The 26,676-nt window shown below is 40.0% G+C and overlaps 1 protein-coding gene across 2 annotated transcripts in view; it reads left to right on the forward strand.

The window, feature by feature from the left end:
• The first annotated feature begins 12,916 nt into the window (after nucleotides 1-12,916).
• LOC134534719 (jmjC domain-containing histone demethylation protein 1-like) overlaps nucleotides 12,917-26,676 on the forward strand; it is a 64,749-nt gene continuing 50,989 nt past the window's right edge. Inside the window, exons 1-6 of one of the 2 annotated variants that reach the window (XM_063373204.1) lie at nucleotides 12,917-13,508; nucleotides 16,822-16,910; nucleotides 24,243-24,387; nucleotides 25,112-25,237; nucleotides 25,858-26,030; nucleotides 26,132-26,332. In XM_063373204.1, the coding sequence (XP_063229274.1) occupies nucleotides 16,878-16,910; nucleotides 24,243-24,387; nucleotides 25,112-25,237; nucleotides 25,858-26,030; nucleotides 26,132-26,332 (678 nt within the window). In that variant the 5' untranslated portion in view covers nucleotides 12,917-13,508; nucleotides 16,822-16,877. The remainder of the gene's footprint in view (nucleotides 13,509-16,821; nucleotides 16,911-24,242; nucleotides 24,388-25,111; nucleotides 25,238-25,857; nucleotides 26,031-26,131; nucleotides 26,333-26,676) is intronic. The other variant, XM_063373205.1, reaches the window with a different exon arrangement.

Below are 26,676 nucleotides of genomic sequence, written 5' to 3' on the forward strand. Positions count from 1 at the left end.
GGCCGGGTGTGGCACTGCACAAGGGTATTATTTATTCATGCATTTGATAAGATAAACAGAAACTAATAAATCTAAAACCATCAATAATCAATGTTAATTTAATAATCATTTTATAAAGGGTTATCATACACAAAACTGTACGAAGTCATCTTCCCGCGCTCCGCAGTTTCCCGCGGAATTTCCCCCCTCCCTGGCCCCGGCGGCCAGGGAGGTTAGTCAGTCGCCATCCAGCACTCGCCTGGGCCGGCAGCCCCCGCACGGGGAGCTCTCAACTTTCGCGCCAACATCCAGTAACTGCAATAGGTAATTATAGCCAAATCGTTTTATTTCAGCTCCCCGGTCGGCCCGAATCGACCGTTCGCGATCCCGCGCGGTCCATTAATAAAATGTGCAGTCCAACACAGGACTTTTAGTATAATACGTAATTGTCTAGGTGGCCCATCGTGGCACCTGCGCCTCACGCTGTAAAGTCCCACATCGGGACATAGTTCATCGCCCACGCAGGGCGGCACTGTGCCAAACGTGATACCAAACTTTCAGACGAGTCATTAACTGGGACGTGCCACGGCCACGCGTGTGATATCCTGCAAGATTCCACCGTGTCCGTACCCAGCGTAACGTGGCCCTCGCCACCACGCGGAGTAGCCGCCTTTGTATACCCATCTGTGCGGGACTAACCACAGTGATTATAGTGTTATGTGTTATCTTAAGTAATTTTGCGGGACCTATCGCCCACGCATTTCACGTTGCGTCCACATACTTTCGCATAAGCCGGAATAGGTTCATTGTGCGCGGAGCTTAGGTCGACGATGAAGCGGCCAGTTACGTGAGCGTGTAACGTGTAGATTGTGCGACGGAATAAAACAACTAAGAATACGTGTGTGTTTTATTAATCAGGCGTCCTGGGAGGCCATAACAGCCCGGGGGGCCCTTTGTCGACACGTCCCTGCCTGCAGCCACGAGGCCAGGAACCCCGCCCTTGAGACCCGAAATTAATTAAACAGTTTAAATTCACGTAAAATTCAGATCAGGCAACGGGGACGGCGTCAGTGTGTTTACTTATTAAATCCTCACGCCAGTCGCAGTCGAGGGAGAGCGTTCAATTAGCATCGGCTAATTTCGTACTCTGTAACTGGCGACGCGCGGGCCCACCTGTGCGGACCGCGGCTCGCTACTAAATTAAAACATGTTTAATCTTGAATGTAGCCTGTGCCTGTGCACTAGGCGATTAAATAAAGTTCTGGGGTGGCGGGAGACGGCCCGTACCGTATACTGCACAGCCCCACATAATGATTTGTGTGGGGCGTGTTAAATTGATGCGGATGGGTTAGGCCCTACACCGGAAAAGGACCGGGCGCACACGGGGAGTATTAAAAAAAGGTTTTGGTTGTGACTATAATTACCAGATGGACGTTCGGTGAAACAAAGAGATGCTGGCTCCCCGTGGGACGTGCGTCCGTCCCGGTCCGCGAGTCGCGCTGTACTGGCGTGCAGCCCTGGCGCGAGGGGAGGGGTGAGCTCCCTGTCGCGCCAGAGTTTCTAAAGTTCCGTTTTTCGTAAAAATCTATATATATTTAACTAAATTTAAGTGGCTCTAAATTCACATAATAAAACATAATGATTAATTTAATATCTATATATGTTATAGAATTGATATTTAATAAGTATGTCTAAAATAAGTTTGAATATTAGAGTCAAGCTGGAGACTGTCTGTTTCTTGAAAACTACTCCAGTGGCGAACGATAATGCTAATTTGGGGTGGTTTGAATTACGTCACACGTTTCACTACTGAATTTAGGCTGAAGGCCGCAAGGGTTGCACTCACAGCTGTTTTAGTAGAAAACTACACGTAAGTGACCCGGGCACTCCTACGTCGCACTCTATTAATTAGGGGCTTTTGTTTGTTTTTGATTACGTTATTATTGCGTGAGGAATTTTGTAGGCACGGTGAGTGCATTGCATGCGTAATTAAAAATGGTTCGCTATTCTCTACCTTGGGCTGCGGTCCGCTCACTTGACTCAGGTGGGCCATGGCTAGGGGTGCTTTCCGTTAGCGGAGCCGAATACTGGCGGGTGCAGGTCGGGCTTTGGGGTGGCCTTCGGCCGTACGATGTCACTTCCTCATCAAGCGTACAGACGAGGCATCCCATCATCCTTGTCTTCAGTACAGCGCGGGCTACCATTGATGGTTTATGCTTTAATGAGGAGCTCCTCTATATTTTGATCTATTGCAAATTATAATGGCCAAATTTAATTCTAAATGAAACCAATGTCTCTCCTGAGCTTTCTGTGTACCTCAGCAGATTTATAAATAAGAAACCTAATCCCACGTGCCTTCATTTCATTTTCACCTTGCATTATCTGACACGCATACATGTAGTCTTTTAAGAGGCTTACCGACTATAGAGTATGTTTAATTGGTGGTGCTTGGTTACAAATACTTTGAACTCCAGACATCACTGATATAAACTTCCTTTACCATTGCTCAGCCCGCTGCCCATTTGGCCATGTGATGTCAGCTTCAGTTTGACTTCGAGAGGTCGAAATAAAATAGGTCGAGAGAAAACATTTAGTGAGGGACAGGTTTACAGTTTGTACAAACAAAATACAATAACACTTGAATGGACGAGACACGGAACACAATGTATCAATAGTGGAATATGCTATGATTAGTCCTAGCGACAGTCTTTGGTAATAAACGAGGGTGGTTAATGTTAAAACACGTAACTCGGGCTCTACATTGGGAGTCGAGAATCGACAATAACTTGGTTGAAATTATATTAATTTTGAGGCTGGCAGACGTATGGGCGGTTGGTTTAAGCAAAGTTCTTTTCTGTAGTCGGCCAGTGCTGTTAATTAGAAACCACACGGTGGAAAGGTAACCTGTCGGGTGAAGCTAATGATGGCCGGGTTATGCCCTGCATTGTAAATGATCCGAGACACATCGGGGGAATAAACAAAATGGTTAAGGTTGGAGAGTTACTAATTACCATAAGTACAGTGATCAATAAAACCCTGGTGATGGTTCCCCAATGCTACATGTTGAAGACTGCCGGACGAAGGGTGGCAAGAGGATGAGAAATCAGTGCCGCCTCATGTCAAACCTATAAAATATTCTGTAAACATTTATACGTTAAACATATAGCAATTATCTTTGATTTATTGATTGTGATTGGGCTTCCACCCATTGGCCACGACACCTCCCTCACTCTCCCTAATTATAAAACCTCCTCCTCAATCCACCCCTCCTCAATAATCTAGAATGTTTCCCTCCATCCCATTCCTCTCCCATTATCACCAGAATACTTGTCTTTGTCTTTCCTTTCTTCTCCACTCTCTTAGAATCTTCCACCCATGTTCCCTACTTTCTCTATAAACACATTTGTTAAACCTATCTCCCAGCTTTCCCCATTTCCCCTCCCCCTGTCTAGCCAAAAAAAAATTCACGAATCTCTATATTTTCCTCCATCATCACAGATGTCTTATGCATCTTACTCTTCTCCCCTTCCCGTCACCACACATTTTCATAGTTCATCTACACAATCTATGTTGTACCCTTTCCAGTTACTTAATATCCTTCCCTAGGTATGGGAATTGCCAATGCATATTGTATCATCGGAGTAGTATAGGAAAGTATTTTCTGGCCCAGGCTTCAGGCTTCAGTTCTTCCAAGTGAAGAGATTCTCGTTAGTAGTCGGTGTCCGCCATCTTGGATAGTGACGACATGGTGGCAATATTGGATGACCTTGACCTTGACCTTTGACCTAGACCCTAATGGCCATCTTGGATTCGCCATTTGGTTTCTAGAACTTTCTGCCATTTTTAATTCAGACATTTTTTTTTCTAGAACTTTCCGCCATTTTGAATTATGATGTAACTGTTCCAATTATTATTACGACTGCCATATTGAAAATCCGTAATTGTTATGTTATAAATTCGGAAAAAATAATTAATTAAATTTTAATTAAAATTCGCCGTCCTAAATAAGGTCATCACAATTGCACATTTTATTGCAGTCGCCATCTTCGATTTTAGAAACATTACACTTTTCGTTCTGATGTGTATAAATGGATATTATGTCATTGTTGCACATTTAGTTATGCTCACTATATTGAATTCTAGAACATTGCAAATAATGTTTTAACCACCATCTTAAAATTCTATCATTTTTATGCTAAAAAATAATAAAAAATTAAATAAAAACTCTCTTTAATCTTAGATTATAATGTCTCAGACACCATCTTGAAAATCCATTATTACTATTTTTAATGGGAAAATAATGAAAATTTATAAAAAAAAATAAAAAATAGAATTTTAAAAAAATTTTGTTTTAAAAAAATCAAGTCCTCGGTTCAAACCCACTGAGGGATAAAATGAAAATTAGACAGATCCTTCCTCCACAGAAGCCACCGAAAGACTTACTTTCCAACTCTAATGCCAAGGAATTCACATCGTTCGGGCCTGCGGCCTTTTTAAGCCCGATATGCCACCGCCTAAAAAACCCCACCCTCCATTCTTCCTCACCGCTAGGGCTTAGTACATATGTTTCAATAGCGTGCCACGGACAACAAAAGGGCGCTGTAGCGGCAGTGCGACACACCCTTTTAACTAGTGATAAACATTGTTGACGTCGACCCAAGTGTCTCCTCAGCTCCTTCAGGCCGTTATGCCTCGTCAACGTCCTCCCTTGTGTCCCCAGTGTCTCCTCAGTGTTGTGCATCGGCCAGGGACACACCCGCGTGCGCCCTAGCACGCCAGTGAGCCAGTGTTAATGTGTAAATGTTTCTGTGTGTATATATTTCTTTCCAAATGACCGTGACTTTTTAAGGGTGTAAATAATGTAACCGTAATGTATTTATTAGTGTGTAAATGGTCTTGTAATTCTCGTAAATGTGTCACAGTGTCTGTATGTAAGCGCGGCCTGGTGCTCATCCGCGTCGTGAGGGGTGGCGCTCTCCCACGCCGGCCGATTCCCCCTCCCCTCCCCCGCAGCACGCGCGCGACGGCCCGCGGGCGGGCGAGGGAGAGCAGTTGAACTCAGGACTCGGGCAGCGGTGGACGTGCGCTCCGCTCCGCGCTGATCGCGAGACGGGTCTATCGAGCTCACGGTCCGGCGACACCGCCACAGTACGAGCATTAGCAGCAGCCGCGCTGCCTACATTGTGCCGCCCACGCGATTGGGTGTCCGAGTTACGAGTTACGAGTTACGTCACGAGTCGGTCATTATAGGACGCGTAAGCATAGTTACGCATCGCTGAACTTTCGCCGACATTACGAGTCAGTACGTAAGAACCGCGCACGCATCACGTGTCTTTGTGAGGGACATAGTTACTCATTGCTGAACCATCGCCGACGTTACGAGACAGTACGTAAGAACCGCGCACGCGTCACGTGCCTTTGCGAAGCAGTTGGATGTCAGGAACTTTGTTACGTGGGAGAACTGCCAGTACGCATCGGGACGAGTGGGCCGTACGAGACGGTCTTCGGGAGTCCGGGTCTTCGTGGGAAGGGTGCGCACCCCGCGACGGATCCGCCAGGCCGCGGCAAGCTCTCTGAATGCAATAAAAAAGCTCGTGGGACGATTAACATCGAGTGGTCCTTTCGATCTACCTGTCATTCTACCTCACCATCCCTCCAGGTCCCGCATTTCCCGGTCCCGGCCACGTCGGCCTGGACCCACACCTCTCCGACGAGAGCAGTACGGGCATAACAGGAATTTCTAGTAAACAGGGAAATAGGGACCAGAAGCAGAGGGACATCATTGTAATTATAATTTTTGCTTATTCTTCCCCAAGTGGCGTGTGATGACCCGGAGTGTTTGTATGTACTGACGTCGTACCGACCGAAGGCCATTAGCCCGGCCTCAGCCCGCAGTACTGGCTCCTGCTGGCGGAACGCATCCCTCGCGAAGTCTACACCCAGATGAGACGAGCGGCATAACTTTGGCGCCTGGAGGGACTGTCCCCCCCCCCCCCCCCCGCACACCAACCCCTGAGGCAGTTCTGATCAGCTCGCGGCCCAGAGTGGACGTGCGCGTACCGTGGGGAGCCTTCAAGTTTTGTCTCTCTGATTCTTCACGACTGGTAACTATAGTCATCACCAAATACCTTTTTAAACGCGACTCCGGGTCGGGTTTTTTTCTACGGTGCAGGGATTAACCCGGCCGTCGCTACTTTCCAAGTCAAGCCACCGAGTCTAGGGGACACGCTGGGGCCGATTGACCCACTCACGGTTAGACGACAGAGCTAGCCTGGCGCCCTCCCGGAAAACACCCCAATTTTCACATACAGCTCCTTAGACTCGCCGCAGGAATCGCACCCGAAACCCCGGCTGATGGCAGTACTTTAATTGACTAATATTTAGTAAGAGTATAAACAACGGAAAGACGTACCGAACATTCACGAGGCGAACAGAATTGCGCCGAAGCCAGACTGGTTAACATTAATAATAATTTGTTGTAATATTAGTTAGTAGTTTTCAACATGCATTAAGTGTAAGCTAATTATTAAGAGTGTTTCATGTCTGACCTGTAGCTTCCTGTGGCACGTATTCGTAAATAGATATGTATTGACGTCGTCCGGACGACGACCACCCCAAGGCCCGACCTGCACCCGCCAGTATACGCTCCCGCTAACGGAACACACCCCTGGCCATGGCCCACCCGAGTCAGGCGAGCCGAACAGCGATTAAAAGCAAACCCGCGAAAACCTGAGTAGACAAGAGAAGAACCGTACCCATTCCTCCTGGAACATTAAATTAGGATTTTAGCGACAATAAAGTCTCTTCCAGACACACCCATTTAGAGTCTAGCGTAATGAGGTCAAACCTGGCGCAAGAGAGGCCGAGCCTCCCTCGGACGCCATGCCAGTTCGGCAGTTCATCACGGCGCGCGGACCGGGGTGGACCTACGTCCCACGGAGAGGCAACAACCTTTGTCTTCATCGAAAGTAACGTCCGGTTAATATAGTCACTAATTAACAGAACCCCTTTTTTTTACTTAAACTCTCTGTGAGTACCCGGTCCCCCTTTTCGGTCCAGGACCTAATCCGACCGCATCAGTTTAAAGACACCCCGCACCACACTTGGTCAGCGGGGTTGATCTTCAGTATACGGAACGGGCCGCCTCCCGCAACGCACAGAACTTTACTTAAGGTCACGCGCACGGCGCTGACCACAAACCCGCAAGGGAACTTGGACAAACTTAATTGCGGTGCGTGTTTCACCACAGTGGACACAACACCCGCACAGAGACATTCGTATACGGGATTGGCCGTCTCCAATCGCCCACCCCTTAACTCAGTGTAATTTTGTATCCCGTATTTTGTATTACTAACTTACGTTACCCGAGTAACGAGTGCCACGTAACTTGTGCGCGCCTCCTTAATTCAGTGTATTTTTGTGTCCCGTATTTTGTATTACTAACTTACGTTACCCGAGTAACGAGTGCCACGTAACTTGTGCGCGCCCCCTTAATTCAGTGTATTTTGTGTCCCGTATTTTGTATTACTAACTTATGTTACCCGAGTAACGAGTGCCACGTAACTTGTGCGCACCCCCTTAATTCAGTGTACTTTTGTGTCCCGCCTTTGTGTTACGAAATTACGTTACCCGCGTAACCAGTGAGACGTATGAGACGTAACAGCGTCCGAGGCCCACGTAACGCGGAACACAAACAATACTGCGCCACGGAATAACGAGTAACCCCCCCCCCCCCCCCGGGGACCTCTGTAGAGTGTTGTATTGTGTACGACTCACTCCTATGAATAAAAGGTACGACACCACCACCTCAACTCCACGTCTCTTATTTAAATATCATCTCACGCAACACCGCCGCCGGCCCTAGTGGGCCACGCAGGGGCACATACATCCACGACCCCAAACTCACGACTAGAGCCGAGCTAGTCTGGCGCCCACCCGGACAAAACGTATCAAGAATCGCCTTTTCCCACTAGGAGCCACACCGGGACTCGAGCCCGAGACCCCGGACGACGGCAGTATAACGGTAATTGGTTCGGCGCGAAGACCCCATGTTAGGCTAGTGGAGCCCTGAGCTCGCCCCAGTCCTTCGCCAGCACCGACCGAGAGCAGACGCATCAGCACACCGGGGACCTCACCGCTTGTCTGCACTGCTGAGTAATTCTGTTTAATTTTTAATCATCATAAATCCTTTAGTGCGTTAGTCCTCGGGGCTTCTCTCGGTCGGGGGGACTGTTTAAGTAATTGTATAAGTGACCACTATAGTTCTTTTACCGCGAATTAACTAATTGTATAGTGTGACCACGTGGTCAGGTCGCACCTCACGTGAATCTATTCTTGCCGTGGGCATTGTGTAATATATATTCAAAGTTGTGGGCGAAATAGCAACTTAATAAACCAGGGTGTACGATTTTATTTGTATTTGTTTATTTCAACATCCTGAGTGTGAAGGCGTGTGGGACGCCTTAAGAGCCCACTGTGTAGGTTGTCGTCGGCTGGTCGACTAGTCCCTGAAATGATACTATTTTGCCGGCTACTCAGGGTTCGGAAGAGGGGGGTTCAAGCCGCGTGGCCGAGGGACTTAGTCTCCAGAATTAAAATTAGCACAACTTGAATAAAGTTTCCTGGTTCTTTATGCACAGCAAGATGAACACTTTAGATGCGGCTGCCGCGTTTCCGCCTATGACTATTTCTATAGGGCGAACCCTGGTTCCGCGCACTTATATTTTACTAAATACGGGACGTCTCGCCGGTGACGAGTATTACCCACTTAGCAAAGATTTGAATTCGCTATGACTCGCGTACAATAAGATGACTGTCAGACTGTACAACATGACTTGTCCCAGGCAGAGGGGAGGAGTGGGAGCGGTCCCTGAACAGGGGTCGCTGCCCAAGAGCAGGGGAAGGTCGGTTAGAGGGGAGGAGCGGGAGCGGTCCCCAAGCAGGGGTCGCTGTCGAAAAGCAGTGAGAGATCGGTCAGAGGGGGGGGGGAGAGCAGGAGCAGTCCCCGAGCAGAGGTCGCTGCCCAAGAGCAGGGAAAAGAAGGAAGGAGGAGCAGTCCTTTAGAGAGGTTGCTGCCTACATAATGCTGCTCAAATATTCTGCCACTTTTATTAACCGAGAACACACTGGGAAGAGCTTTCTGCCTGGCTTAGCTCAGCCAGAGTAAATATACAATGTATGTACATATTCATCAGGGAGGGCACATCTGTACCCTTCCTGTGCATACATATTCGAATTACAATGCTCTTTACATTCACTTGTATAATTTAAAGGCTTCTTGATACCACACTGGGTATTTACATATTTGTCCTGAATTAGGCTGGGCAGGTACACAAAGTTTCCTTAATTTACATTCCCCTTTGTCTGCCATCTAGGGGCGGGTGGCGAACTAACTTTCCTCCCCATAGATTATGTAGGATGGGTGGCGCACTTGGGGCTTGTGCTATCATACCAGCCGAGGCCAAACTGGTGGACATGACAAACACAATGTCCGGGAGGAAAAGTAAAAACAAAGTACAAGCGACGGCGAATGTCCAGTTTACAAAAATACTCCGCGACTCGCAAAACTTAAGAGAAGAACACACGTGAGAAAAATAACAAGATGAAAAAACGCGACTAAATGACAAGGTGACAAATTCGACTGAATGACAAGGCGACTGCAAAAACTGAAATCCCCTCTGCTCGGCAAAGTCTGGATCTACAGCAAAAACCACGCCCATTCCAATCTCACTGCCCCGGGGCGACGTCGCAAACACGTCCGCTGTCTCTCGCGTCCAGCTGCCAACTCCTCTCTCCCCCACCTGGCGCGCCCGAACGCTCGCGTCTCTCCCCTCTCCGCGAGCCCGTGGAACATGCTGATTGGTCACAGGCGGAAGCCATGGCCTTGGCGCCCGGTGAACAAATAAAAGCATATAATACATAAAACTTCAAATGGCGAAATATTTAAAATAAAGTTAAAACAAAGTAGCGATGGCCGGGTTAATCCCTGCACCGTAGAAAAAAAAAACCGACCCGGAGTCGCGTGGGGAGTTGCATTGAAAAATGTATTCGGTGATGTCTATAGTTACCAGTCGTGAGGAATCAGAGACAAAACTTGAAGGCTCCCCACGGTACGCGCACGTCCGCTCCGGGCCGCGAGCTGATCAGAACTGCCTCAGGGGTTGGCGTGCGGAGGGGGGGGGACACTCCCTCCATGCACCAAGGTTACGCTGCTCTTCTCATTTGGGTGAAGACTTGGCGAGGGGTGCGTTCCGCCAGCAGGAGCCAGTACTGCGGGCTGAGGCCGGGCTAATGGCCTTTGGTCGGTACGACGTCACAGTAAATATTCAGAGCTACTACAGATTTGATAACGCACATTTAACGAAACGACACACATTCAACAAAATAAAAGAAAACACTGGACACACAGTGCACACACTTGCCGTCGCCCGGGTTCTCGTGTTCGAGACTCGGCGTGGTTCTTAGCGGGAACGCTGTTTTGTTGCGTGAAACGTGTCCGGGAGGTCGCCAGGCTAATGCGGTGGTTAGCCACGAGGTGGATCGTGAGGTACGAAGGCCCCTGCGTGGCCCACTAGGAACGGCAGCGGTGTTTGTGATGTTAGGGGTTCGTAATGCTTGTTGTACCATGGCTCTACACAGCATAGGACGCTAATCCCTAACTGGATTGGGGAGGTTTGCAAATTACGTACACTGTTTTGCACTATTGTTTACATGTCGTGCACGGAGTGTGCGGAGTGGACGTTTAATTACGTAGTAGTTACACTTGCAATTACATTCACACGATTTCCCTACATAAAGTACATTGTAATTGTACACTGGGCGCTCTGACGCGCCATCACTAAAGTTACGTCCTCACGCCAGTCGAGGTTGAGGGAAAGAGTTCGATTGGAGTTGGCCAATCCCGTAATTTGTGAACGGCGACACGCGGGCCCACCTATGTGGACCGCGGCTCGCTATTAAATTAAGTAAAGTCTTCGATTAGATGTAGCCAGTGCCTGTGCACTCGGCAGTTAATTGAAAGTCTGGTATGGTGGGAGTCAGCCCGTGCCATATATTGCACTGCCCCGCGTAATGCATTGTGCGGGGCGTGTTATGTTGACGCGGCTGGGATAGGCCCTACACCGGAAAAGGACCAGGCGCACACTGGGAGTAATTAAAAAAGGTTTTGAAGATTGACTATATTTACCAGAGTGAAGTTCAGTGAAGATAAAGGATGGTGGCTCCCCGTGGGACGTGCGTCCGTCCCGGTCCGCGAGTCGTGCTGTACTGGCGTCTGGCCCTGGCATGAGGAGATGGGTGAGTATCCTGTCGCGCCAGAGTTTCTAAAGTTCCGTTATTCGTAAAAAATTATATTTATAACTAAATGTAAGTGGCTCTAAATTCATACAATAAAACTTGATAATTAACTCAGTATACATATGTTTTAGAAATGAGATGTAACAAGTTTATATAAAATAAGTTTGAATACACAGAGTCACACTGGAGAATGTTTGTCGCTTGATGACTGCTCCAGTGGCGAATGATAATGATAATTTGGGACAGTTTTATTTAAGTTACATATTTTGTTACTGAAATCAGGTTGAAGGCCGCAAGGGGAGCACTCACAACTGTATTATTAAAAAACTACTTGTGAGTGACCCGGGCACTCTTACTTCGCACTTGTGTGGCACGGGGTTTTTAATTACAAATGGCGTATTCTTTAATGTGTATTGAATTTAAGATGTGCGGGATTCGGTTTGTCTTGCCGATTAAGTTAAGGGCGTTGATTATACCTATGTTTCGCGGCGCTCGCCTGACTCGGGTGGGCCATGGCTATGGGCGCGTTCCGTTAGCGGGGTCGGAAACTGGCGGTTGCAGTTTGGGCTTTAGGGTGGCCTTCGGTCGGACGACGTCACACTGGACAAACAATTTACTAAATGGACATACACTGGAGACACAGTACAGACACTAGACACACAATGCACACACTGAACACACAGTAAACACACTGGACACACGGTACATACTGGACACACAGTACACACACTGGACACACAGTACACACACTGGAAGTACAGTACATACCGAGTACTCACAGTACACACACTGGACAGACAGTACACACACTGGACACACAGTACACACAGTACACCCACTGGACACACAATGGACATGCTGGACTCACAGTACACACTTTGGAACACTCTGTAGATACAGTACACTAGTAAACACTCTGGAAACATAATGGGCACTCTGAACATCCAGTAAAAACAGTACACACTGGACAAACAGTACACACTGTAACCATGGGCGCAATAACAGGGTGGTAAAGGGTAATTTGCCCCCCCCCCCCAATTGAAAACTTGAAGTGGCGGCAAACGGGGGCAAAGAAAGTGCTGTGTAATCAATTTTTAGATAATAAAACTGCTTAAATAGCACCATTTTCCACCTTAAAAATACATATTTTACTGGGGGAGGACCCCCGGACCCTCCTCTTCAATAGGGGGAATTGTTGATTCTTTATAAAAAGTTATACTCCCCCCCCCCCCCTGCTCAATTTGGAAATTTAGTTTTTGCGCCCCTGACAGTAACCTTACTATTTTCAGACATTTCCACTCCTTCTGACTGCCTAGCCTATATTTGAGCCGCTGACGAATTTTTTCGCTTTTTGTGCAATGACAATCACCACTATACACTGACGCTTATTTAGTTAAAAATTCAATTCCACTCCTCAAACATCGACCCACATCTACAATTGCCTCCATTACATTACACATTAAATTCTGTGAGTGGAAACAAATGGCAGGAGGCATAAAAATGTGGTTGTTAAATTAATTTTAAACCTGCCACCCACCTGTCCCCGACATGTAAAACGCTCAGTGTATGCCCGAGAGTTAAAGGATAAAAAGAGTCTTCGAGTAAAACAAATATAGAGCTGGAATTCTTTTCAATGATTGGTAGCATTTCTGGGTGTTGATAAATGATAATGCAACGTAAACAAAGTAAATGCTTGTGCATATTATCCTTGTTTTAACCGGGTTTGTTAAATGGATTTAACTATGTAATATATTTATTAACGTTTAATGAACAATTTTAAGTTCAAGGTAGTAAGTCTTAGTAGGTTTTATCAACGCTAAATTACTTTTCTTTGACCATACGTTTCACGCCCAGAAGCAATGATACACGGATCTGCCATCGAAGTCTGCCAGTGAAGTAAAAACGGAATTTAGAGTATTTAAGGGTAATAATAATCATTAAATTTAGAAAAAAAAAATTATTTTTATCTTTTGTCTTGAACATATCAATCACACTGCCTGAATGATTGCAGTTAAAAAAAAAAAGTGAAACCATGTCAATTGGGTGAAGTTATTTACTGAAGTCTGAACTAATATAACTGCCTAAAGAAGAAACAGATACCATTGTAGTCTCCTGTAACTTTATTTGGTCACGATGACTTTTTAGTAATGAAAACAGTCATGGGGCAAGATCTGGAATTGAAAGTCCACTAGAAGAGGATTTGGAAAAAGGAAGTCATCTTTCAGGATATGCAGGTAAGGTTTGCTCGGAAAATATTCAAAAACTAATTGAACTAAATTAATCTTTGTTGACATCTAGCACTAATTCTAAGTTTTTTTTTTTTTCATTTACCTCAATTTTCTTTATGTTTTAGTAAACTTATGGCACATAATAGTACAATTATAGTAGTCGGCCCTACAGTTATGTTTAACAGTTTGGTAAATATGTAGTTGAGCGGTATTTGCGACAAAAAATTTTAAAAATCCGAAAATACCTTTATTAGACGCTCTTCAACTTCCTCTTTTCATTAAAAGCGGCGGAGGTAATAAATTCCAAATACTTTAGGAGATATCGAATTTTTAAATTCATATGTAGTTGAGCGGTATTTGCGAAAAAAAAATGTTAAAAGTCTGAAAATACCTTTATTAGATGCTCTTCAACTTCCTCTTTTCATTAAAAGCGGCGGAGATAAGAAATTCCAAATACTTTAGGAAATATCGCCGTTCGTATTTTGCATACAAGACCTGTGTTTATCATTCGACCGTCACCATTTTTTTATTTTGCCGTGTGTTTTATGAATGCCTAATTAATGAAAATGGTCGATTAGGTCAGGTCAGTTACATTATAAATACTTTGAAACTAAGCGTACATTAGATATAATATGAAATTATTTCAATGGTTCTTTAGTTTTAAAGTATTTATAATGTAACTGACCTGACCTAACAAACCGGGACAAAGGATGAACAGAAACAACTCACGTAAAATTTTTTTGTTACTTATTACTTGCGCAACAATAAAAAATAAGACTTTAAAATTAGAAACGTTAAAAACTCGCCTAAGTTGGAGGCGGTAATTAAATACCGTTTTAAACAATAAATGAAGTAAATAATCACGTATTGGTTAATTTGAATTCTGTCCTATCACGAACAATCATGTGACATCATTATCCAATAAAAAAATATATGCTCGTAAACAAGAAACAATTGTGAAAGCCACATGAACGCACTGCTATAATAGTGATGAAATTTAAAAATTCGATATCTTCTAAAGTATTTGGAATTTATTATCACCGCCACTTTTAATGAAAAGAGGAAGTTGAAGAGCATCTAATAAAGGTATTTTCGGATTTTTAACATTTTTTTTTCGCAAATATTGCTCAACTACATATGATGAAATTTAAATATTCGATATCTCCTAAAGTATTTGAAATTTATTACCTCCGCCGCTTTTATTGAAAAGAGGAAGTTAAAGAGCATAGAATAAAAGTATTTTCGGATTTTTAACATTTTTTTTTTTGCAAATACTGCCCAACTACATATTTACCAACAGTTTTTGATAACTCAGCTCCAGAGATACTTTATTTTAATATCATTCTATCATGTAAGTAATTAACATTTATCATGGGCCTAGAGAATTTGTTTGCACGTGTCAATGATGTGAGACTATTATTATTAGTTCTTTAATCTTTCAAAAATTTTGATGTGCCGAATTATATACTTAATGTATGTTGACTAAAATAAATTATATTAATTGTCACCAAAATAAAAGTACATAGGCTATAGCACTAAGTGTCACGATTTTTTTTTGATAACCATTTTCTCAATATGGTATAGTGAAAGGTCTTTAATCCGGCTTGTTGTAGACCATGGCTATGCCGGATTGGTAGTTCGGTAATTCTGAAGGAGAATTACTTTTCTGTAATAAAATAATTGAAATTTCCAAAATACATTTTGGTTTTTTACTTCCTAATAAGGTTGAGTATTATTCTTTAAGAGAGTGCTGTGTTACTTTGAGTAGTTTACTAGTTTTTAATCACTTTGATTGGTGAGATAAGGCTACTTAAAACAAATACTGTGATAATGTTATAATAGTCATTTAAGTGTAGTTACATTAAAAGTATGTTATGATAGGTTTATAATAGTTTGGATGATTACCTAGTTAGATTAGGTCAATGACATTAAGTGTGGTTAGTTAGGTTAGGTTAGGTACATTAAAATTTCTGTAAATTTTTTTGAACATTGGTTAGGAATTATCAGTACATAATGTAGCTCTATGGAAAAAAATATAAAGTTATTTGATACACTCAAGTTATATGTCAAATTAAAGCTCTTGTTATTTTTAAGAGAGAGGTTTAATTTGAGGTTTTTAGGACAAACAGTTTTAGAGCTACATATTTTAAATATTTCAAAACATTCCTACAAACTATCATTTTTAATTTTTTAAAAAATTGTAGATCAAAAATGAAAGGTCAAAAAAAATTTAAACTTTGTATTTTCTGTCATACTGATGAGTAGAACACAATCACCAATTATGATACATTTTGAAAACCTCAAGGTTTAAAATAATTATGTTATTGGTTGATTTGTTATGGAATGCCCCGTAGATAACCTAACATGAACTAGCTTTCTTACAATTTGTCACTTTGTAATGTACCTCACTTAACATAACCACCCTTTAAATTGTGCAAGTATTGGTAAACTACTTCAAGTATCACACCTTCGTTCATAATGATTGAAAAACATGTCTGGAAGAAAAATGAATTATTTTCTATTTTTTTGTTATAATTTTTTTACAGAAAGAGCAGATCTCCTTTATAATTACCCATAGTTTTAACTGGAATACTGGTAAATTTATAAGTTCATGGCTTTTCATAATTTTTTTTTTAAATTAACACTACAGATGTTCCTCTATTTACCCTGAAAAGAGGATTTTAGAATTCATACTGGTTTCTGAGAAATTATCATTTATAGGTTACATTAGGTAGCCTGTGCAATGACGCAGCTGTCGCAATGTTGTGTTTTTTTGTTAGTATAGCCGAGACTGTTTTCAATGACATATTGGCTTAATTGCCTGTGCTTTTTATAGTGACATAAATTTATGTTGTGCTATTTTAGCTTAGCAGAGACTGTTTTCCACGTGAGATTGGCATGATTGTTGTTGCCTCCCTACTTACTGATTACTTGATGCTAGCTGCAACATGATCCTTAGGAATACAACATAGCTGAATCTGTTTTCTATAAGATAGGGATGTTTAATGTCAGTACTTTACGGCAGGGGCCAATATTGTTTTCCACCCTAATTGCTTTTTCCACCCAAATTGTGCTTATTTAGGCTGGAAACCAGTCTTGGCCCCAGTGGTAACGTACTGACATTAAACATCTCTGTCACTTTTATTTAGTATCCTGTCAACCTGTGGCATTCACCTAATTATCCCGGAGTATCGTCAGGTGTTGTGTGTATTTACGAATCACCCTCACCCGACTTTCCGTATGGCAGTCGATACTGAGTGCTGGTCAGTTGTCTCTTGCAAGTGAAAATTTTCAGAGGATTTGAATTTTTTTCTTCCAGATCAATGGTGGTTGCTGGAAAGCATGACTTTCTGAAGTAGATCTGATGAAACCAAGATGAACTGCAATCAAGAAAAGATGATATTCATGGTAGATGCATTTGAACATTTTACTTATTTGTGTGTTAATGCATGTATGGATTTAATACTATAACTTGATCATTAAAGGTGATGCAAATGAGAGTAGGTATTTCTTTTGCACATGTGGATATGTGGATGGAATTGTTTTCTGAACAGCAGCTTGGAGTTGCATGAATGCTGGTTCCAATGAAATTGTATGTTTGGTTCTTGCAGAGTTATTTCTTCCTCCAGAGCGAGGTTGGTACAGTGGTAGAATGCTGGACTTGCATTCAAGAGGACCTGGGTTTGATGCCTGTCCATTCATCTTGATTACAATTGTGTTAGCAATTAAAAAACACAAGCGAGAGCATAGCAGGCCAAGCATGCGATGGTGCACACGACCTGTGTGGAATTAGTTCACAATTGAAATCTTACTGTTAATTTCAGCCATAACATTTCACATTGTGTCCAAAATCTGTTGGTAGTGTTAGTAATGAACTTTATTAACTACCAAATGATCATCCCATGACATCTGTCCAGAAATTTTTTAACACAATTTTTCAACATATAAATTAATTTAGGTTATTTAAAATGTTAAGTTTACCATTCTACCCACAAAACATTAATTTTTATTTTCATGAATGCTAATGATTTTTTTATAAGCAATAGTAATAATTATTTTTTAAAGCAGTAAGTATGTACTCTTGAGCATTGTAATATATCTACAATTTCTTTGCCACAATATAATTGATAACTATAGACAGTTCTCTATTCTTGACAAAATGTCATCCTTCCTACCTACTCTCTTTGGCTGCTGTGCCATGCATCCGTAGCAAAATATATTCATTCCTTATATGCACACGACCTCTCTCCCATGCACACGACCGTCCGTGAATCAGTAGGCTGGAAAACATGGCGGTCAAACAACCCGCTGCTTACTCTTTTTTGTTTTTTCATTTGTGCACTCAGCTTTAGGGTTTCCCAAGGTGGTTCGAAAACCTACGAAGCAGATGCAAAATAGTTCCTTCCTTACAATAGGCCATGGTCTACTCCGTCCCCAATTTCCTCGGCACATATAGTGTTTGTCTATCTCTAATGAATTTGCTGTTAATCACATGTTAAATAAACATAAATATCTTAAATAAATCTCTCTTGCTAAACAGCTTATCTTGTTTTGTTACATCATGAAGTAGAATTGAATTTTGTCCTGTAAAGTATAAGATCTGAATTCAATAAGTTCTCGTGATGAGTAGATCTTTTATATATATATATATATAGTACACACACACACACACACACACACACACACACACACACACACACATATAAAAATTTAATAATTATGAATTATTGCAAAATATTTATATTTTAGTTAGACAATTTACAGGTTATCATGTTTCATTTAAAAATTAAAATTATAAGTTAAAAGAATTAATTTTTTTTTTAAGAACCAAGCACATCAATTTTTAAGCAATGTGTGTGCACATTGTCCATTTTCAGTGGTGGATTTGAAAAAAATCCTTAGGTTTATATTGAATATTTTTTTGTTTCATTTAGTAGATGTCTTAAGAATATATGTTATGATAAAATTTAAGGGATTTACAACCTTCCATTGTCACTTAGTGTTCTGTCTTGCATGCCATGTTGATTTCCCCCCAAATCATTACCATTGTTACTTAATTTTTAAAGGTCTATGTATTTCTAAAATTTTAACACAATACCTCCTTGTGCGTTCTGTAGAACGACAAATGCAAGGGAGGTATGAAGTTAAAATTTTAGAAATAGCCCTTAAATAGAAGTACTGAAGATAATAACAGAAAAATCAAAATGGCATGCGAGACAGAATTAAAGACCTGCTTAAAATTGAGTTTTGCCTTGATTTTGTTATTAAATGCTTGTCCATTGTCATGAGTTTTTGCTTGACCAGTACTTTGTGTTTATTTTCCAAAGTGAAGCACAAAATGAATTAATTATTCGTTTAGAGGCAATTTTTTTTCAGCTATATGTATTACTAGCTGCAGTACCCGGCGTTGCCCGGGCTGAACACAGGGTGAGGGGGACCTTTTTCAAAATCAGATGTAGTTAGTAATTGTCTTCTTAATTTGAATGTCAAGTGTGCAAAATATTTTATATCACTTTCAGATCCCGACAGATGTTCTGACAGTGCATAGTTATTTACCAGTATATATCTAAAAATTGGTGGTCTGTATGTAATCTAGACTATATAAAGCACTATAGAAATAAGATGAAAAATAAGAGATTACTAATATTGAAAAGATTCCATTATCTAGCTAATGCTCGGCATGCATTGCAATGCCTCATTCAGTTTTGTTTCGTAATATGTTTGAAGTAGTTACACATATACAAAATATCTATCCATCTCTCTGAATATATATATTTATCTCTGTCTACATCTATGTATATTTATGTATCTCTCTATCTCTATTTATCTCTATCTACATCTATATATATTTATGTATCTCTCTATCTCTATTTATCTCTCGAAAGAGAACAGATATTTGAAATTTCTGAAATTTTAAAAATTTTGGGGCTTTTTCCCTAGAGGAGGGGGTAAGTTGAGGACCCTGAATGGCTCAGAAACACTCAAAATCTAAAGAGAATAGATTATTGAAATTTTTGAAACTTCGAAATTTTTGGGCTTTGACTCCTTGTGGGGGGAGGTTAGTTTGAGGACCCCGAATGGCTAGGAAACACTCCAAATCGAAAAAAAAAGTATATTTAAAAAACACTTAAATTTTCGAAATTTTGGGTTCTTGCATTCCCCCCCCCCCCTTCTCCCAATTTTGATGGAGAAGATGTCTTTGGGTAAATTTTCCACCATGCCCCGGACACTTTAATTCATAATGACTTAATTTTAATACAATTTCCTCCAATTTTTCGAAATTTTGCGGCTTTCACTTTTGAGGAAGTGGGGGGGGGGGGGGGGGGGGGGTGGAGGTTCAGGACCTCGAATGTTTCGGAACACTCCATCTCGAAAGAATAGATATTTTAAATATTCCTGAAATTTTCGAAATTTTGGGGCTTTGACCTCTGAGGGGGGTGGGTGATGTTGAGGACCCCGAATGGCTCGTAAACACTCCAAATCGAAAGAGATATAAAGGAATATAAGAATGTAGGCATTTACTGTACTCCTATCTACCATAATAAAAATATTGACAAATAGAAAAACTTATTACCTACCTATGAATAAATTAATAAATAACTCTATGTTTAAGAATTTACGTACATACATAATATTATACTTCAAACTATACACGCAAAAAAAACTAAGGATGTTTGTGAAACTATTTTTTATTTAAGTCATAATGTTTAAAACATTTGTAGGATTTGTTTATATGTAAAACTGTGGTGGCCATATTCCGCTTATCCAAAGGAATATAGAAATTAATAGAGATTTCACTCCCTGTACACACCACAAATCTTTGAATTAAGTAAAAAAAAAAACATAGTCCAAAATGAAACAAAAAGTGTAAATAACGACCAATTTGACAAAAAATTTGTACTACTCGAATGACAATGTTAACATCCACCTGAAATTTAATAGAAGTAGGTAGGTAAGAATATATATATATATATATATATATAAGAAATTAAATGAAATTAAAACATACATAAAGAAAATTATCTCACACTCAACCAAACATAATGTTTAATATGAAATAAAGGAAGAAGGCAATTACACGTAACTACTCTAATTAATAAAAAAAATCAACCTACCTCAAATAGTAAAATAGAATTTTTCAACAATATATTACATAATTGACAAATATTTCTGGTCTTCGGCTCGGCAGCCCTAAGAGACGCTTGACACTCAGCAGATAAATTATAAACACTAAACCAAACTCCTTGCAAATAAGTAGGTACTGTAAAAAAATAACAATATTGACAAATAGAAAAAATTATTAGCAAACTAACACTCGCTTTTATAATATTAGTTAGGATGTGCAAACTATAAAACGATTAATAAAAAAACTAACAGTGACATCTACTGGTGTATTGAGGTACTACGATGCAGAGCTTTAATTTTTCTTACTCTCTACTCAATTCCTTACAGTAGCAAAATGTAACGTAGAATGGCTTGAAAGCTATTGCTTGGTAGACACAGAGGAATGACACTAACAGTTTGTATATCTATGACACACATTACATAAAATTAAGATATATATTTTTTAACCCGTTTAAAGATTATTTTTTTAGACAAAAGATAGCCTATGTCCATCCCCAGGATATAATCTATTTCCTTGCTAAATTTCATTACGATCCGTTCAGCCGTTCAGCCGGGAAAAGGTAACAAACAGACAGACAGACAGAGTTACTTTCGCATTTATAATATTAGTATTGATAGTATAGTATTTTAACATTACTGTATAGTATTTACAAATTAATAGTGTGTTATTGAAATATAAAAATTTACATTTCTATAGGTGTTTAATTATGAACATTGTTCACATTTATATGATAAATATTTAGAAATATTTTGCCTCAGATTTTGTTTATCCTTGTCATAAACAATGCGTGTTAATGCAGGACAGGTCATTAAAAAACATTTTCTCCTACATTTAATTTAGATTACCAGCGTGGTTCATGTCCGACTTCAAGTACACTTCTATGTAAATTCGACCCTGCATACTACTTCTTGTGGAGTACTTATGCATTTCAGACGTATGTTATGTTTCAGCTAAACAGGTTGTTAATATTTATTTTTTCAATAAATATATTTAATTCCAGCAATAATTAAAGTTAAAAAAAATATTTTTTTTTACATTCAATTACAAACACATTAATTTATTGAAATCTACTTAAGATTATACCTTTGTAAATTTACGCAGAATTTCAATTTGGGGTTTGCAAGGAGGGGGGGGGGGGGGGGGGTAATTAGGAATGAAACATTTTTCCTACTTTTTACTTTCCAAGCTTTCCATTTTTTGGTGGGAATGATTGCTAGAATCTTTATGATTTTGGAAAGAGAGGGGAGTATGTGTATGTATGTGTGTGCATGTGTGTGTGTATGTATGTGTATATGTGTGTTTATATATATTCTCCCCATCTCTCTCTCTCCCCCCCCCCCCCTCTTTGCATACACCCTTGGTAAGTCTATATATGTATAGTAGGGCCGCGACGTCTTGGCGGGTCGACTCCCTAGAGCTCAGCGACCTTGTAATCGACACGTCCCTCCTTGTCTGCTCCGCAGATAACAACAGCCTGGAAGTCTCCATGCTGTTCCGAAAACATTGGTCGAGAACCATCTCACGTACGGTGCAACAAAGCGCAGATCTTAATGATACAAAGATGCGATAATGCTTTACGGTAATTTATTATTTAAAGGTAGTGCACCATTTGCTCGACTGGGCAGCTTAGTTAAACATAGCTATACAATTCTTTAAAGTTAAGAACTAAATTTGTAATTGTGGGTTGCTGTAGGAAACACAATTAATTAAGACTTGCATGTAACTCCCTCGCTGATGCTTACTTTTCCATTTGGTTTGGCTGAAATGTGAAGACGATCGACATGACACTTTCACGCACTTCAAGAACCTTACCACTTTTATGCGCACGGGTTGGTATTTTTTCCATAACATCACTCTGAAAGAACCATTTTAGTAATTTCGAGGGGTCCGAAAACCATATTTATAACAAACCATCCTCGCGTATTTTATAGTCTCCTGTTGTTTTGCTTGCTTTATAAACAAGAGAGGCTCCAGGAAGGAAGCCCTGCCTAGAACCAACGCTTAAAACTATCAGTCTGTGCGCTGCATTTCCTGTTGCCATTACCTACACCTCAACGTCACTTTTCTTTTGCCAACATTTCTGAAAGGTTAAATTAGTGTCAACCCAGGATTCATCCATGTCAAATATATTCTTCCCAGCCTCCCTGCACTGTTTCATCTGAGTCAGCTACCGTTATCGCCAAGCAACAACGTCAGATCTTTCGAGAAGAAGCATTCGCTTATTTTGGCTTCTTCTCCACACAAAACCCATTTCTTTGAGTATTTTACGCAGCGATGTCTTTCCCTAACTCCATCCGATTTTTTCTTTCAAAACTGGCAGTAGTTTCCTTGTCTTTTTTTACTGCATAAAATTCGTGGCTAGTGTCTCTGATCACTCTTCTATCAAAGTCATCAACTGACAACAAACGTTTCCCAGTTTTTTTTTGGCTTGAAATGAATAATTAAACATGAGAGGCTGTTTAACGGTCAAATAAAGGAGTGATATATATATATATATATATGTGTGTGTGTAAATATAAACATATAAATTGTAAATAAATAATGTATTAATATATATCATAAAATCATATATATCATAAAATATATAATGCAATATATAATGTATATAATGTAATATAATATCATGTAATATAATGCAATATAATGTGTAGCAATATCTGCTACACTTGTAGATAAAAAATATTCTAACAAGCGGTGCAGAAAGTTTGGAAAATTGCCAAATGCAAAACAAACAAACCGCGGGTGAAATTACGGGGAATGCATTGAAAAACTTATAATGTTGTTGTTTGTTTTTTATTTGGCGTCTCTCTGTTGTGTTTTCGGATGCGCGAAACTGATCTTTGGCTTATACCTGTGTATCGCGCAGCTCTTTCGGTTGCATTTGTTAGAGGTACTAGCAGACATTTGTTGGCAGCTTCTTCATCACAACACTGGATTACACTACTTATAATTTCCCGCTCCCCACTATGTATTACTTTATTGTATCTTGAATGTCCTGCGTCAGGCTCCATTGTTCACTTCAGACTGAGAGCGTGGCGCCTGATGTTTTTGCTATGAACCGCATAGCGACTGATGTGCGCGCGCAGCTGCTTCCCCTCTCATTTACTCTTCCCCGCTTCCCCGCAAAACGACACGCCAAGACGTCGCGGCCCTACAGTACTTGTGTATTTTTAGAAACTTTGTTATAAACATCTGTTAAAATATTGATTGTTTCATTTAATGTGTTAAACATGGTAAAATATAAAGTGAAAACTATTTTATGAGTCTTTTAGTTACTAAAATATTTAGTAAAATATGGAATACAAAGTGTTTTTCAAAGTGGCTTGTAAGTACTACATACCTGCATACCTAAATACGTACTTCACTTTCAGTTCATGGCCCTTGTAATGTCGCTGTCTGGGACAAGTACAATCAAGTATATATTTCAGATGAATTTGGCATGGCCTTAATACAACTGAATATTGCATGTGGGAAGTGATAAGATAATTGGTATGATTTACCATTATTGTAAATATTCTGCATAAGTGGTGCAGTTAAGTTTTTGGGTGCATATTATAAAATTTGCCACCTTAAGATAAAATGCAAACTGTATTTGTTTCTGGTTCCTTTTACAGTCTGATAGTAAAGACTCCAAGAACTTCACAAATGACTGGGCAATGGATGGTGAAAAAATTAAAATGCAGCAAACATTTGACCTTGAAGAGAAAATTAAAAGTGATAAGTTCACTCAGTGTTTTGTCAAGGAGATGCAGGGAGTTGGTATGCATTTCATTAGCAATATCTATGCTACACTAACCAGTAAAAGTACTTAAGTTTATTTCCTTCCTTTTTTAATCCTCTTGTGCATTATAGTTTGTGCATGTTTTTAAATATATTATGAGCACTTAACCTGCACTTTATATTTTCAGAGCAAATATTTACTGGTAATTTTAAAGTATTATTTTTATTAGTGTATATATTGTATTTAAAAAAAAATTTTGAATTTTTTTTTTAAAACTTTTTTAGAGTAAAAGTGCATTAATTTTTTTTATTACATGGTATACTTCTTACAAAGTCAATTTGTTTGATTGCCATATTCGTTTTGTCAATTTTTGTAATAGGCATGTTTTGGTTATCTGTATCAGTACTTATATATAGTGTTCAAATTTATTTGAAAGGATGAAGGGTACAAGTGAAAATTTCATCATATTGTTAAAACACAGTTTAAAGTTGAACAAAGTAGCTGATTCTTTAAGTAGTCTTACATCGCTAGATCTCGGCACATGAAAGGCTTGTATCCCTTTGTCACCATCATTTCATATGTACACTTTACTCTTATTATTGAGAGAGAAAAAAAGAGTCTCTTGAAAGCTTTTCCTTGTCACTAGCTCGTATGTTAAAGTCTTCTTCTGTGTTACATTTGTTTTATAATTTTGTCTAAATTATGAAAGAATTTATTTTTAAATATTGATTTTGATGTTAACCTGTCTTTTATGTATTGCAGATTTTAATGTTTCTTACCTCCAGACGCATGGTTTAAATATGCCACTTCTTTTCCGTGAGAAAAGTGGCTTGGGTCTTCGAGTTCCAAGTCCTCATTTTTCAATGAATGACCTACGGATGTGTGTGGGTAAGAAAATGAATGTCCTGATTAAGTTTCATTGCAATAAGATCAGATTTTGGTGTTTAAAACCTAGATGTCAAAGTTTTACTTCCAGCACGTAAGAGTTTCATGTTATATATATAAATTAATAATGAAAGTCATCTGTATGACAGCATATATCTTTGAGGGCCGTAATTTAATCATGTTTCATTTAGTTCTTATTTGTTTTGGTAAATAAATTATTTACAAACTACAGTGGAAGCTTGCTAATCCGAATAATTTGGGATGACCTGTTTGTATTATCATTTCTGGTGTAGCAGAATAATTGCAGTAATGTAACAGCATATGGTAGAGTACTTCTCTATAAGCATTTAGTTATCACATGACACAGCCTATACAATTTCTACAAGCACAAAATCACTAAATAAGTTGATGATTGGGCCAAGATCTCAATATTGTGTTTAAGATACCAAAAATAAAACTTTTAAAAATCTTTATTTTCACCCTCAATTTGTTTGGATTAGCAATGTTCGGATTAGTGGGACTCCGTTGTGTTTGTCTGTAAGCTTAACATGGGGAGGGGAGGGGGGGAATTCACATCCCATCGTTGCCGCAGCAGTTTGAAACTTGGGGAACGGTGTCTGCAGGTTCCCAGCGAGTGCTTGACGTTGTGGACGTGAATACGCACAGAGGCCTGGAAATGACCATGAAGGAGTGGCAGAAATATTTCGAAGATCCTAACAAAGACAGGTTATTGAACGTTGTCCCGTTGGAATTCAGCCACACCAAACTACAAAATTACGTAGAAGCGCCAACAATTGTGAGTTTTATATTCATAAAGTTCAATACTTTTGGATTAAGTTTCCATGCCTGCTATAGCATCTTTATTGTCTGCTATGTTATGTATGTAAATGATTTCAGGTGCGAGAAATTGATTGGGTGGACTCTGCCTGGCCAAAACATTTAAAAGAGGCTCAAGGGATGTCTCTTAATGGGTTGGATGACATGATGTACCCACAGGTACAGAAATACTGCATTATGTCTGTGAAAGGGTGCTATACTGATTTCCAGATTTGTTTTGGAGGCACGTCTATGTGGTACCACATCTTCAAAGGTAGCCAGGTAAGCCATAGGTTCTTTTCTAACAAAATTTATGTGCTTAAGGGTTTTTTTTTCTCCCATATTTTTACTTCATTCTTTCCCTCGACTTCCAATTCTTTCTGTCTTGATGCTCTACCCCTGAAAAAGTTCATGATTATTTTGAGTTGCAGTGCATCTTGTCGCAAATTTCTACTAGGCATTATTTTTTTGCAGTAAAAACTTCTTTAATTCAACACACTCAGAATGATGGCCATGTCAGATTATTGAACTTCAAAATATAGTTTTGACTGTAATTCCAAAGAAAAAGTCATATACAATATAATAGTATTTAAATAAGTTTTATTAAGCTGCGGTACAGAAAGAAA

Source organism: Bacillus rossius, chromosome 8, assembly GCF_032445375.1.
Source record: "Bacillus rossius redtenbacheri isolate Brsri chromosome 8, Brsri_v3, whole genome shotgun sequence".
Taxonomy (NCBI): Eukaryota; Metazoa; Arthropoda; class Insecta; order Phasmatodea; family Bacillidae; genus Bacillus; species Bacillus rossius.